Genomic DNA, 14,233 nt, shown 5'->3' with positions numbered 1-14,233 from the left:
GTTCCCTGGCCTAGATGAGTCACTTTGATATTCTCAAGTGAATATTAAATCAGAAATTAAAGGTGGGGTTCATCTTTCTAACTTGCAGCATCTGCATCAAACTAGTATCCTAAACTTCATTTTTAGCTGATAGAAATTAATTGTCTGTTAACTACTAGCCAGCTTTGATAAGCTGAAACAGGAGACATAATTCCTCTTGGTAAATACACATAATTAATAGATACTGACTTTTTGCCTAACTATATAAGAAAATCTCCAAAGATAATGTTTACATTTGCATAAACATATGTGGTTTTGCATAAACTGAAGTACTAACCATGCAGATCTACTTGGATGCTACAAGAAAGGCCTTTATAGCTTATATAGGTACACAAGATAATAGCTGTGAACATTTGTGCATGCAAACACCTTTTTTGCACACACATATACTTAGGAGTAATTTTCATATTTATTTTTTTCTTTGCATAAAGTAAAAAACAAAATAAGGAAACAAGAGACAAACAAAAGATGGAAACAAGAGAAAGAAACAGAATTAAGGCAGATAGTGATTAAAGCTTAGAGGTCAAGGCTTTTTCTAAAACCAACATTAAATTCTTCATTTTCACAAAAATACACCAAATTAAACAACTCCCCTGTTTTTTTAAATAAATAATACCTCTTTTCACTATAATACTAACTGTATAAAACACTTTATTAAGGGTATCTTTAAAAAAACCACACCATTTCCTATCCAAGCCCATAAAAAACTTCACATGGGAGGTGAAACTACGGAAGAAGTAAAATAGTGCATTCAGTCCACCTGGTGCTGCAGGTAAAAATGTCCCAGGTAGGACAGGGACAGCAATTGCTCCAGACTCTGCAAATACCAGCGTAGTAACAGGAAGAAAAAGGTAGATCCTTCAATACAGAAATTGCAGAACTTTCAACTTTCTCTGCTAATCTTTGAAACACACAAACTTTCTCTGATATACTAATGAGTTTTCAATTTATATTGCAGGCTTTTGCCCAAAAAAGCACAATAAGAAAGGCCATATTAAGTAAGATCAAAGGTTGATACAGCTAAATGCCTTGCGTGGAAATGTTGCTACAAATAGCTACAAAGAGAGACTAAATACAAGAGCAAAGTGCATGTGGTTATTTCCGCAACAATCTCCCAGACTCCAAGCTCAGGCCTTTATTGAACCAAAGGAGGTTTCTGGGAATTCTGTACCCTCCCTAAATTACTGTCCCATATTCTTGTCCAGTTGTGTGGACTCAGCATAAAGCTTTTATCATACCCATTATCCTCTGGCAAAGAGTTCCACATTTCTGCTAACTACCATGGCACTTCCAACACCTTCATCTGACGCCCTTTTGTTCTCAAATTGGAAGTTATTTTGTAGCTGTTGCATTTCCTATAATTCATATATTTTCCAGGTTGAACACTCCTTGCACATTTCACTGTTCCCTGTTTTGCATTTCCTCATCTTGGATCATCTTTTTGCCCTTCTTGGAGTTTTTCCCAATTCTATTGTATTATAATCTAAGATAAGAAAAAAAAAATCACTATGAAGAAAATACCCGGTGTATAGAGGTTTGGTTTTTTTGTTCTTGCAAATATCGTCTACTCTGAGATAATAACAACAAGAACAACAACAACAAATCAGATATATAACCTTCATCTGCTAGAAGAGAAAGGTTTTGGTGAAAAAATTAAATAAATAGGCCTTTATTCCCCATTAGCTGGTTGTAAAAAATTGCAAAAAGTAATCTAAAGCAAATACAGAAAATATTAAGTACAACATACAGATCAAAACATATTCTCTAAGTTATTGCATAAGTTATTGCACACTTCAGGGAGCCACAAGGCCCTGTTGTCACAGACAGATGAATGTAAGTTTAAAGTTCACAAAGATCTGCAGGACTGGGCCACAAATCATAAGTCCATTGTAAAGAAGCTGCAATATAATTCTTTTGAGAGGCAGAAATTACAATGTGCAACTGCAAACATCAAAGTTAATTTAAAAGACTTCTGTTCTCCTCAGTTCCCTGGGGTACCTTATCTGCTCTAGCTTACTTTTCCTCCAGTTGCACCCTTCACATTTTTATGGAGTTGCTTCTTAAGGAAGTTTAGTGAAATTATTTTAGTTAAAACCAAACAAAACATTGATTCACAGCAGAGGAGTGAGAGTTAACAGGTGGGAAGGTGGGAATATATCAGCTTTACTGCGACAGGAATGTGGAAAATAGCCTACAAACATCTTACACATTTCCCATTCTACACTTCTAGTGAACACTCCTAAAGCAAACTAGGGTGGTCTGAAAAGGGTGTTTCCCTTAAAACATCATCATGTTTAAGCTGAAATGCAAGGCCAGAACAGTTTGGAATATTTACTGTCATGATTTATTATATATTTTTGTGTGCTTACAGGAGCCAAACAGTTTCATAAGCAACAGAACAGAAATGTATTATCTTACAAAATGGCATCTTACGCATTTTTCAATATTAAATAAGACGTGAATTTGATTCCAGATCTTTGTAAGTCTGAACTACTTAGACTAATGTCTAAGACCTGTTAATAAAGTTCAATCTCATTTGCAAAAAGCAATTGGGGAAAAGATAGATGGACAAACACACACATACAGAAAACACATGATCACAATACGCTCCATTTCCTTAGGACACTAGGTTAAAAATATTTTTTTTAATGCTCAATCCCAGAGAAAGCAGATAAAATCAAGCTGGGAGCTCACTGTGCCATGTGATAGCATGCTCTCTACTTATTTTCAATGTAGAAGAGACTGTACAATAAAAAGATCTGAAACCAGAGCAAAAATGTTCCACCCTCAAGCCAATAAAAACAACAAGGATACTAGGGAAGGAATGAGAAAAGATCTGAAAATTACTTGTAGGATAAACATAGTTAACTTTTTCCTCCCTCAAGAGACAGAAGGTCAGTTTACAAGGTATGTTCTTCCTACCTTCCATTTCTATCATGGACATTTCTAGCTGCCCTATTTTCTTTCTGCATCCTCCTTTTTATTTCCTCCGTGCCCATGTAAACTTTGCCTTCATCCTTAATTTTCTACAGTCCTCCCTTTGTCATTCTCTTGTACTTAATTCTCATTGCTCTTAATCAAAAACAGCCACTCTGTGGAACACACAAAAAACGCTCTGCTTTTAGCTTTAGTCTACAGTAGGTGAGCATTATGACACACTAAACATGCTTGACTTCAGCACTAAAAACAGCATGTGGTGTAAAGTGAAAACGTATGGAGCATATATATAAAAACATAAGCTCTAACTTGAAAGATTATACACTTTATAAAGTGTAGTGCTTTTCATGTTTTTTTTTTTAATGAGAGAAATTCACTAATTACATGGGTTTTGTTATTGGATGGCTTACATTCATTGAACTTCAAATAATGCAAAAGAACCATACCTGATTTATGCCCTTCTTGCATGATTTTGGCCATGCACACTGGATGCAGGCAAAATAAAATATTTGAAAATCCACCAATCTTAATTTTATCTTAAAAAAAGGTAAATAACAAAAACCCAAAATCAATCATGTTTGGACATTAATTAAACACAGGAAACAGAGTTTATACCAAAGCCTATGTCCAAAGACCAAATTAAAGCTTACTTTGGCAAACTGTTCATACTGGCCATTTGGGAGGGGCGGGGAAATTGTTCAGACAGAAGGAAGAATAGGAAGAACTTGCTTGTCTTGGCTACTTTCTCTCATTTTTCCATTCTTTCTTTCTTTCTTTCTTTCTTTCTTCTCTTGTGTGTAACACCCACAGATTTCCTAATGAGATGGTATGCGACCCACCACACACTGCTCTGTGGGTGTAACTTAAATGTAAAAGAAATGTAAATTTACAAGTAACATGCATGGATATTATGTGCCACAAAACTGAAAGGTGGTATTAAATAATATCAATGTTAAACTTAATATAACATTAATCCTAAAAAAAAATTGCAATAGGTGAACATTTTGTCTTCAAAATAGTCATGGTAGCCAGCTTAGCAACAGTCTTCTCTGCTCAACAAATCTAGACAGCAGGATGAGATCTCCTCAAACTAAGGTAGCTTGGCTTCTTATTTCTGAAGAAAATCCTAGTAAGATAAGCTTTAATATCAGACGTAGTCTAACATCTTACTGATACCAGTCTAACAGTTCTGATTCTAATAAAATTTTAATATATCACGCAACGTGGAGAGCTGATTAATTAAAGTTGACCTGAAAAGACATGAGTTCAAATAGAGGTGTAAATTCTGACCTGGGATACTTGAAGCACTAAATAACCAGCTAATAAGCACCTTAACATTTTTTTTCTATAGCTTCACTCTTCCTTAAAATAGTAGGGGTTTTACAGCAATGAAACTCTAGATACAGACTTGCATAACTTTGAGCAAAAAAAACAACCAAAACACATTCATTTTAAAGAGCTCAAAAACTTTTAATAACCTCCAAATACAACAAAAGCTGCAAGCTTAAACATTTCACCAGCAGCACCTACAGCATGTGTACGTATTTAGCCACATACCAAGGTTGTTCATTTCTTTGTATACTGCAAAACACTGTCAGCCAAACACTGGCCAGCTCTGTGTGTGAAAAAACACAGAAACAAATTATTGTACTCTGCAATCAGAAGGTGTGATCCTAGAGAAGAATGAAAAATACAAGGTTTTGGGCCATGTTTGAGTGATGATAACTGCTAAAGACTGTTAAAGTTGTGGCTCACCTAAAAGGGTCAGTCCCTTGGAAGTAGGCTGCAGTTCTCTGGTTAACACCCACCTATTCTTTTATTTCCTTCTCAGGTAAGAACAGACTTGAATGTAACTTGAATAAACTTGATTCTTGGACTTGAACAAAGCACTCCTTTCTTACAAATTACAGCCCTGAGCAAAGCAGGCTGAGAGAAGAGGAAGAGATGGATTTGGAAATGAAGTTCAACGTGAATGTTCATTATGACAGACTGTTTTCTTCCTTTCTTTCTTTAGCATTAATTAATGATGGTGAGATTAACTGCGGAAAACTGGTGGAACAGTAATTCTGCCTCATTCAAAGTAAATATTCTTAAATCTAAAATTATCACATATATTACTGATGACCTCCTCATATATGTAAGTTTTTTGTTTTCAGGATGTAAGGGGAAGGGTCAAACAGAATATCAGTTCACAATCCTGGGACAGCATACCAGTATTTTTACTGAAAAGTTCATGATATAAAAGAAAATGTAAGACCCTAAAACCTCACAAACACCCTCAAATTAGTGTTTAATCTGTCTGCATACATAAAAACAATTATTGTGTTTGGCAGTTTTATCTGACAGAATTGTTTTTGAAAACCTACTTTTAACTGAGGCAGGAAACTTAAAAAAATAATTAATAAAACACTTGGTAAAAGAAAACAGAAAAAAACACAAGAGATCTCAAATTATGATCCCACTGTCTAAGGTCCTTCTGCCTCCACTGTAATAAAATCTGTTCACTCAAAACCAGAAATGTACAAGAATCTGAAAGTTCACGTGTTTCATAAACACTAATATTTTAAAGGAAAAAAACGTAGTTATAACATGCAGGGAAAAAAGTGTTTGAAAATCCTTTAGTGTCCTGAAGCACTTTTTCCTTATGCAGTATTGTATTCTTGTGGGTGGAAAAAAACCCTCTTTTATATGCCATAATAACCTGTCTCCCCTACACGCCTACAATTTTGCAACAATAAGCAAACCATACAATATTTAACCTGTGCTTTCTTTAATAAAAACACTCATTAGTATTGATAATAGTGTTTAAAACTGCAACCATCAACTGGAATTCTACAGGAATTTAACTTTTCAGACTGAGAACAGACTGAGAGGAAAAGAATTTGTTCAGAAGTGACATTGTTTATATAATATACTTTAAATTAAAAAATTTGCATTAGTATACTGATTGTACATTGCACATATACAATTACCTTCATTGCAGAATTCATATTTCAGTAGAGGTATTTTTCAATACATTTAAGGAAATGTGAGAAACCATAGCCAACACAGGGCTTTACAACTGCAGCCCTTCTTTTCTGTGACAAGTTTATAACATACTCTAGGCTGGTAATAAAAAAAAAGTCATTATTCCTTAAGAACTGGTTTAAAATAAATTGCTTGTGTGATATAATACCAGCAGATAAGCCTATTGACTGCAAAACCCACCACAATGACTAGAACAGCAAGTGAAATAACAGTGAACAAAAACTGGCAAGCCATTTAGCCCCAAAGTGGATTCAAAATTAGAGCACAAGCTATAGTGATCATTATCTTCAGTTTAAAACATGCATGTACTGAAATTGCACCTATTAGTCTCACCACCCTCACACACACAAAAATAATAGTAACAATTATAAACGTTCCATTTGGGTAAATGCTCTTACTACTGCTCTCTTCTGCAAAATAATCACTACCAAGGTCATCGACGTTACTGCCAAACCTGCAGTAACGCCAGTGAAATGACAGAAGCCGTTTATCACATAATAGCAACTTTTTAAGAATGAACAGATTGTCAGAAAAGGGATAAGCAAAGATATTATTTCTCAACTAAAAACTTCTAAACTAAATGTTCAAGTGGAAATGAGACTTAAAAAACCAGCAAGATTTCCATTAATTTTGGAGGACCTGGGATTATACCATTTATTCTTTTCATTCTGATGACAGGCTCTCATACTAATAGTACAAGCATTATGTTCATTTTTCAGTGACATAGAAAATGAAAACCCACTTCATTTTCTCAAGAACTTAGCTGAAGTAATCTCAGATCCAAATCTCAGAACACCTATTTCAGGCTTGCTGGCTTTCCTGATGGCAAATTTCTCATGGAAAAAATAAAGAACAGCAGTTTCCACCATACTTTATCTTACTTTACTTTTTAATGTTAAATAGGTTTTTTTACCGGTAAGAAACAAAGGACCAGATGGTGCATGATCCATTGATTTCCACTGACCACGCTGTTTAGGTGCTTCCAAGTAATGTTTGACCCTTGAAGCAACAACTTCTTCTAACAGCATGCAGACCTCCTGAAAGAGTAACCATTGGCCTATTTAGATCTGAAGTTACACACATGCACACAGACATACAACAGAAATCAATAGAAAAATCACTCCTTTTCACATGAAGAGGAAAAACATTATATGCAATCAAATACTGAGATATTACATAGAGGTGAGACACACATAATGAAGAAATTAACAGGAACAAGATGGGGGGGTGGGGAATCAATTAATTTTGCTATGAAACAGGAGAGGAAGTACATTTAGCAAGTCTTACCTCACAGATGAAATACATTATATTACAATACTAATGATTTTGAACAGCAAATTGTTTTCATTTACATACAAAGTAGGAAAAAATACATGTCAAAAATGTATCATAACATCAGATAATTAATAAAAATATTAGTAAAAATCCTCTCAGGAATTCTCAAAACACTGTTTCTCTGCACTAATCCTTACAAATCACAACAAATACTTTGGTTCAATTCAGTGTAATTTTGGGGGCAAAACTCTGAACTAATTAGGTCACAGCAACCTAATTTCTCTAGCTCATTTTAATTTTTCTGCTCCTACACATAACCGTTCATATCTTTCATATTTCTTTCAGCAAAGCACAATAAAACCCACATACAACTCAAGAACAAAGTATTCAGCCAGAATAACCATAGACAAAAACTTGGAGTAAAAGAAAAAAAAATAATAATCTGTTGAATACCAGAATAAGTTTTCAGATTCATACATACACACGTATTTGAGACTTTGCCCTCAGTATCCTAATTTTCCATTGTGCATAACTATGTGCTCACAGAAACTATACTTTGTGGCACATAAAAATATAATTTTACTTTTTTACAGTGTTTGGACAATCAACAAAATTCTATTACTACCATCTAAACTAAAACATCTTGGTTTGAAATTTACTTTTGATTAATCTAGAAAGTATGCAGAGCAACGAAGTTTTAAGATACTGCTCTCAATTAAAGCAATGCACATATATTGGTCAACCACAAATAATATTTTCTCCTTACAGTAAGAAATATATTTTCCTTTCTGCCTGAAGCATACAATTCTAAAATATTTTATCTACTTATTCTTCTGCTTAACTCATTAAAGTGATCTCATTGCACACTCCTACACAGGACTATGCATTCAGGTTAGAACAAAAAGGTCTAGAAAGCAATGGAAATATAGTGTGCATTTGGTTCCTTCTGCAACAATAAAGATTAGCATGCATTTCCTTAATTTACACAGAAAATATTTTAACTTATGGAAATATTATTTAAATGGTTCTCCACAAAGAACTTTACAGACCTATGTTTAAGAAAGCATAAACAAGAGCAGGCTTCAAGAGAGTAGCCTCTACATACTTAGCAGTGCTAAAAAAAAAAGTGTAACCTAGACCTTCTATATGCAGATGGAGAGATCACAGTAATTATGTGAATAGAAATCAGTTTAACAAATGCTTCTGGAAGTACAAAAATTTGACATTGCTATCCCAGCAAAAGAGACAGGACAGAAAGGGCAGGGAAATTTAAAGGGTAGAAAAATTCCCCCAAAAGCCTTAATTTGCATCTTGCAGCAGTCCCAAGATGACTCCACAGATGACACATGTCATCAGTGGGCAAACTGTGGTCTTTACAGCACCCAGTCAGACAATGTGCACTGCATTTTCTTACACCAGCCTCATGCTAATGGGCACTTTTTTAGGTCCCAGCCTGCTCTACACGACCTGCACCACAGCCAAGAGCTGGCAGTTGTCAGGCCAGCCCTGCTCTATCTTTCTGCCTGGGATCAGATCCCCAGGCTCCATCTCCTACAAACAGCAGCCGCTGACTTTCATCCATGGGTAAGCCAGGGATCAGCAGAAGTCATGGTTGTGTTACAGAGGGTCTAAGAGGCATCTGCTTTTCTCACTGACAAGCAAAGAGAGCTGTGCAACCAGTAGTATCTTCCAGAATTTGAAAACAACAAAAATGTAGACAACTACTTGTGATGAATATGCAAAATCTTCCATAAAATAAATAAATAAATGCATAGACATCATTTGCCTATAATATCTAACTGACCTTTTTCTTCCCACTTTAACAAAGATTCTGTGTGGGACTTTCAGGAAGTGAATTGTAAAGCTATTGGAATCACACTTCTTGGTTGTCGAAAATATGCAACCTTTGTACTTCACTCAAAACGTGTGGTCACAGAAATGTAATGAATGCTGCCCTGTCATGCCCCTTTATTAAATCAATCATGATCTAATTTCCTGAAATTCGTATCTTTTGTTTTGGCAGTCTTACAAAATACATTCTGAAAACACTTAAAAGTCAGATAACCAGGATAGTAAAACCGGTTATAAATAGTAGGCGTAATGAGTATTCATTTACTCAGAAAAAAGAAGTCTGTAAGATTTCCCCTATTTTCTTATTTTTACACTTAATAAAGCACAAATCAGATGAACCACATGCTGTTACACATTCGGCTTTCACTCCCTCTGAATATTAATTTGTTTCTTTCAATTTTATTTGCATGTCTTACTTTGAGATGTACGGGGATTCTCTGCAGTGACAAGTTAATTATGCCATTATTAGGAAAGCTATCTGGTGGAAATTACCGTAACAGAGACTTGCGGGAAAGTCCACAGGCATTTGAAACACGTCCTGCCTTCATTTTCAATAGGGAAGTTCTCAAGTTCCCACACAGACTCAAATAGGGGAAAACTCCCACCAGTAACTCATCACAAGACTGTAGCAGAAATCACACAGAACTTGACAAGTTACATTCATAATTTTGCTGGTCACTGATTTTCCAAAATTTCATCTGTTGTCAGGATATACAAGGGCTACACTTAAAGATTGGGAGTTTCTTTTCATAAGATACAATGGTTCTGTTATAGTTTATCATGCATATTTATATTTTCTTGCACTCTCTGAAAGCAACATCATTCATGCTTTTGAGAGGAAAAAGAACAATTTATAGAAAGATATTTCACCAACAAGCTCTGCAAAAACGATACCTGTCACAATCTGGTTTACATCACTTGGGATAATTTACAGACGTTCATGAGAACTTTTAATTTTAAAAACATATTTAAGTTATAAAAATCAAAACAACATGCACACATACATGTACACACATACAGAGAGTTAAAAAATGGAAAGGCAAATTGCAAGTGGTCATTAGTGACCCAAAAAGCACATATGGTTGGCTTAGGGGTCCCACAGCAACCGCTGACCGTTTGGTATAACTAACAATATTGTCATAGCACTGAAAAGTTCTGAACAGTTCAAGGCAATCCAACTTTTTCCCTGAAGCCACATGCTTTTGAAGTAGAATTGGTATTTGTTGTACCTCTTTCTCATGATCTGAAAACCAGCTGGTGTCTTTACTGGAGCCTTGAGGCAAAATATGAACATCCACCAAAACAGCAAAGTTCCCACACTGAAAAAAAAACACAAAGAGGAAAAAAAAAAGTTAAACTGTAGCTGTTAGGAAGCACATGTTGAGCAGACAAGGACATAAACAATCAGGTAAGCATATGCATCTGATTCAGAGATACAACACGCTGTGGAGGATTATAAACTATGGAACTACAAATTTACCATTGTTTGTGAGCTTAATGAGAAACAAGAGCACCAGACCTATCTTGGATAGCTCACTGAAAAGTTTAAACAATAACAACAGCACACGTACATGGAATTTTCTTCTGCTAGATGTATTCCACTTTCAAATCTGAGCTCAAGCAAATGTTAACATGGAAGAAGCTATTCCTTCACCAAACTCCCATCGTTCTATTTTCCTCTAATTTAGTATCATACTAGTTATCTAGTTTGCATTTTAAATGTGTTAAGTCCTTAAAATTTCAGTCTCTTCTAAAGTATTTTCCTCTCTCCAAACTATCTAATGTAAAGAAAAGCAAGTTTGAAGAACTTGTGGTAACTACTTAATATCTGTTGACATCTGTCACTGAGCCAATACAATCCTTTGAATGGTTAACTGATAATAAGGCTAACATATTAATAGATACTATATATAGTTGTTAGCATTATACAGGTACAGCCCAAGACATCAACTATTTCTGAAATTCCTTGATAGGCTGATAGGCTTTAACTGAGGACAGCGTGACAAACAAGGCTCAATTTTCTTTTTGTCAATACATCAGTCATTCCAGTGATCTTCTAACATAAGGAAGAGTAAATGGCACAAACACACCTCCTTAGTTCCACTGTGCACAATCTCACCCCTAGCAAGAATATACAGCCTCTTTTTATGCACAGTGCATGGTGCATTACTAGTAATGCTTCCTTTTCTTCTGCTGTAACACAGCACCAAATCTCACTCAGACATCCTTCAACTGAACAACTTGCAAGGTAAAAGACAATTTCAGCATTCTTTTTGGCTACTTGTACCACACTTGTGATGCAATAAACTCGCTCTTTGAGAAGACTAGACATGTGCGGTCATGGCAACTGCACATCCGGAATGTCTGATAGAATAGAAACAACATCCTGATTCCAGACAAATCTCAAATGTGTATGCACAATCCAGCAGTAGATCGATCTCATTTCAAGTGGATGTTGCAATACACACTTCCTGTCCAAACTCACTCATATTTGTTCTTCACTGCCAAACATCTGCAAGCCCCATGCCAGAATTCCAGTCACTAACAGAATGAGTTCTAGAAATAGCATGATACATGTTTTTACACTACAGTTGTACATCACCTACAGTTTAAGAGGTATATCCATATCTCACGCTGATAGCATAGCAGAAGTACAGTCTTTGAGTGTACATTATTAACTGTACACTACAGTGATTTTATTTATAATGACAGAGTAGTACATCACAAATCTCTTGGTTTACAGAACACTTAGACTGGTAACTTATCAATTAAAATTATAATTTAAATAATTTTAATAATTAATTGAATATAATTAAAATACAAGTCATAGTCCATATTGTATTGTAACTAGAATGCAAAAGTTTGGCAAATGAGACAGGCATTGTGAAACTGTTTTGAGAAACTTCTAAGTTACTTATAGGTATCAGTCACTGAAAGAGCAGAATGCTTTGATCTATTTTATCAAAAGGCTCCTCTTTCCTCCAGAGAACCAAGAATTACCAGATGGCTGCAACAGCAAACCACTCCAAGTTTAAAATTGATGACAAAATATCTCTCAGAAATCTCTGGTGAATCATTAGTCAGCTCCAGCAAACTTTTGAGTTGACTACTGAACTTCAAAGTTAGCAGACACTGCATATTGTAAAGACAAAGCCACTAAATTATTAATGGTTCAGCACCTGTAACAACCAACAAGAGTATACATCAATAAAATTCAAATTATCAAATGCTACATATTAACTTGTATCATTTTCTATATACTACAGAAACTTTATACATGTATACAGATGCAAAGTATAGACCTGTTTTTCAAAGAGAGACATTGTTTGTAATTATTTTTTTCTGAATGGCAATATTTGTCTCATTTGCCAATCTTGAAACAACTGGAAAAAGAAAATAACAAACCATATTTGAAACTATATAATGGAACAGTTTAAATTTACCTTAAAATATTACAAAGCAAACATTTGTAGCATTAAAAGGAAAACAAACAGGTATGACTAATGCGTAAATCCTTGTAATAGACAAGCTTTCCCACTGGGAGATTACTATCCTGAGTTTTGGAGCACTCTTATAAACAGCACACCTGGAACTATTTCAACATCTGAAAGCCAACAGTTTTGCTACTCAACTAGAATAGCCTTGGGACAGGACACAAGGAAGCATAATTGCCACAAAGAAGAATATGTGGAGCAAGAGAATATAAAAAAATGATCTTGCTGGGTCTCACTACTTTCTATTTTTCTGAAGTCCTGAACATGATACAAGAAACAGCTTCCATGAAGGCTCCCCTTTGCACACTCAAATTATACAATATAGTGTATACTTTTCACCTTTATTTATACTTTATATGCTTTCACATGGCAGAGCTTTGTGTATGATATTTACACTAAGCAGGTCAACACAGCTTTGGCTGCTCCAGCAGCAGAGGATGAGTTCTGTGTACGGATTAAATTCCAACATTAATAATTGTAGAGAACTAAGGCAAGCCTAAGAAAAATGTATGCAGTTTATATTAACAGATTTGATGATTTTATAAAAGTTTCTAAATATTTTTTACTTTTCTTATGAAGACATATAATTCCAGGAAAATACTAACTTTTACTTTAGAGGAAATTAAGCATTTCCAATCATTGTGGCTGCAAGAAGCAACTTGTGATTCCTAAGAACTGTAACTGAAAAGCAAAAAGAACAGAAATTTTCAATTTTATGTTTTCAACCTCAATCTGGAAGTTGGCACTGGAAATTATTTTTAGAGGTGTGAATGTCAAAATTGAAACCTGAACACATGATTTGAAATGTTTTTGTCATGAATCAATAGAAAAACATTTCATTGAAATATTAAAGACAGAAACAGATGCACCAATTTGACATGCTCCAGAATTCTAGAATTCAAAAACTATTCAGTTTTACAAACTGTTGTTTAATGTTTAATTGCTTACTGTAACAGACTAATAACATTCACTGTGTTATTAAACAAAGGGCTTTATCTCAGAATGTTGCCAGTGTACTGTTGTACAGTAATGGCATCTAATTGAGAACATATTTCCAGGAATCAAATTGCTTATACAAATACATCAAACACTTCATAGATTCTACAAATGGAAACCAAACATGTAACATAGCGAGTAACATAAACAGAAGGAATACCAATGCAAAGCAGTAAGTCAGCCAAGCAAAGTCATCTGCTCATAACCTGTTAAAATCTTGGCCCAGGATAAGCACATATCAGAAGGTGGATTATTACCTCAAATCCAATAAGTAGGTAAAACCAAACAAATAATTTTTTTATTTCTATTTTCATCTTTACGGTCAAGGGGCTCCTACATGGGTACTCTCATTTCTTTAAACTGCATCACTTCAAATAACATAAAGCCAGTAATTTTAAACTAAAATACTTGAGATGCTGCGTATAAGCATGGTGAGTTTGTATTTGGTTACATTTTTCCAAGTGTGCTGTATCATTAAACCAGACAGGACTGGAGAGCCAGCCTCCCAGGACACATACTAATGTTCCCCATTTCTGTGATTATTCTACAGATGCAGGCTGTAGGGTCAGAATTACTTGATGCTTAGTTGAAAACATATGAAAGCTTGGCTAGCT

The 14,233-nt window shown here is 34.9% G+C and overlaps 1 protein-coding gene across 4 annotated transcripts in view; it reads right to left on the bottom strand.

Annotated features, from left to right (window-relative positions):
• The window catches only part of SLX4IP (SLX4 interacting protein), an 80,301-nt gene that overhangs the window by 28,215 nt on the left and 37,853 nt on the right, over positions 1-14,233 (bottom strand). For all 4 annotated transcript variants that reach the window (XM_051614852.1, XM_051614853.1, XM_051614850.1 and 1 more), the window contains 2 exons: positions 10,359-10,448; positions 6,917-7,040 (listed from right to left, as the gene is read on the bottom strand). In XM_051614852.1, the coding sequence (XP_051470812.1) occupies positions 6,917-7,040; positions 10,359-10,448 (214 nt within the window). The remainder of the gene's footprint in view (positions 1-6,916; positions 7,041-10,358; positions 10,449-14,233) is intronic.

This window comes from Apus apus, chromosome 3 (genome assembly GCF_020740795.1).
Source record: "Apus apus isolate bApuApu2 chromosome 3, bApuApu2.pri.cur, whole genome shotgun sequence".
NCBI classification, from domain to species: domain Eukaryota; kingdom Metazoa; phylum Chordata; class Aves; order Apodiformes; family Apodidae; genus Apus; species Apus apus.
This window is presented reverse-complemented; position numbering and strand designations above follow the sequence as displayed.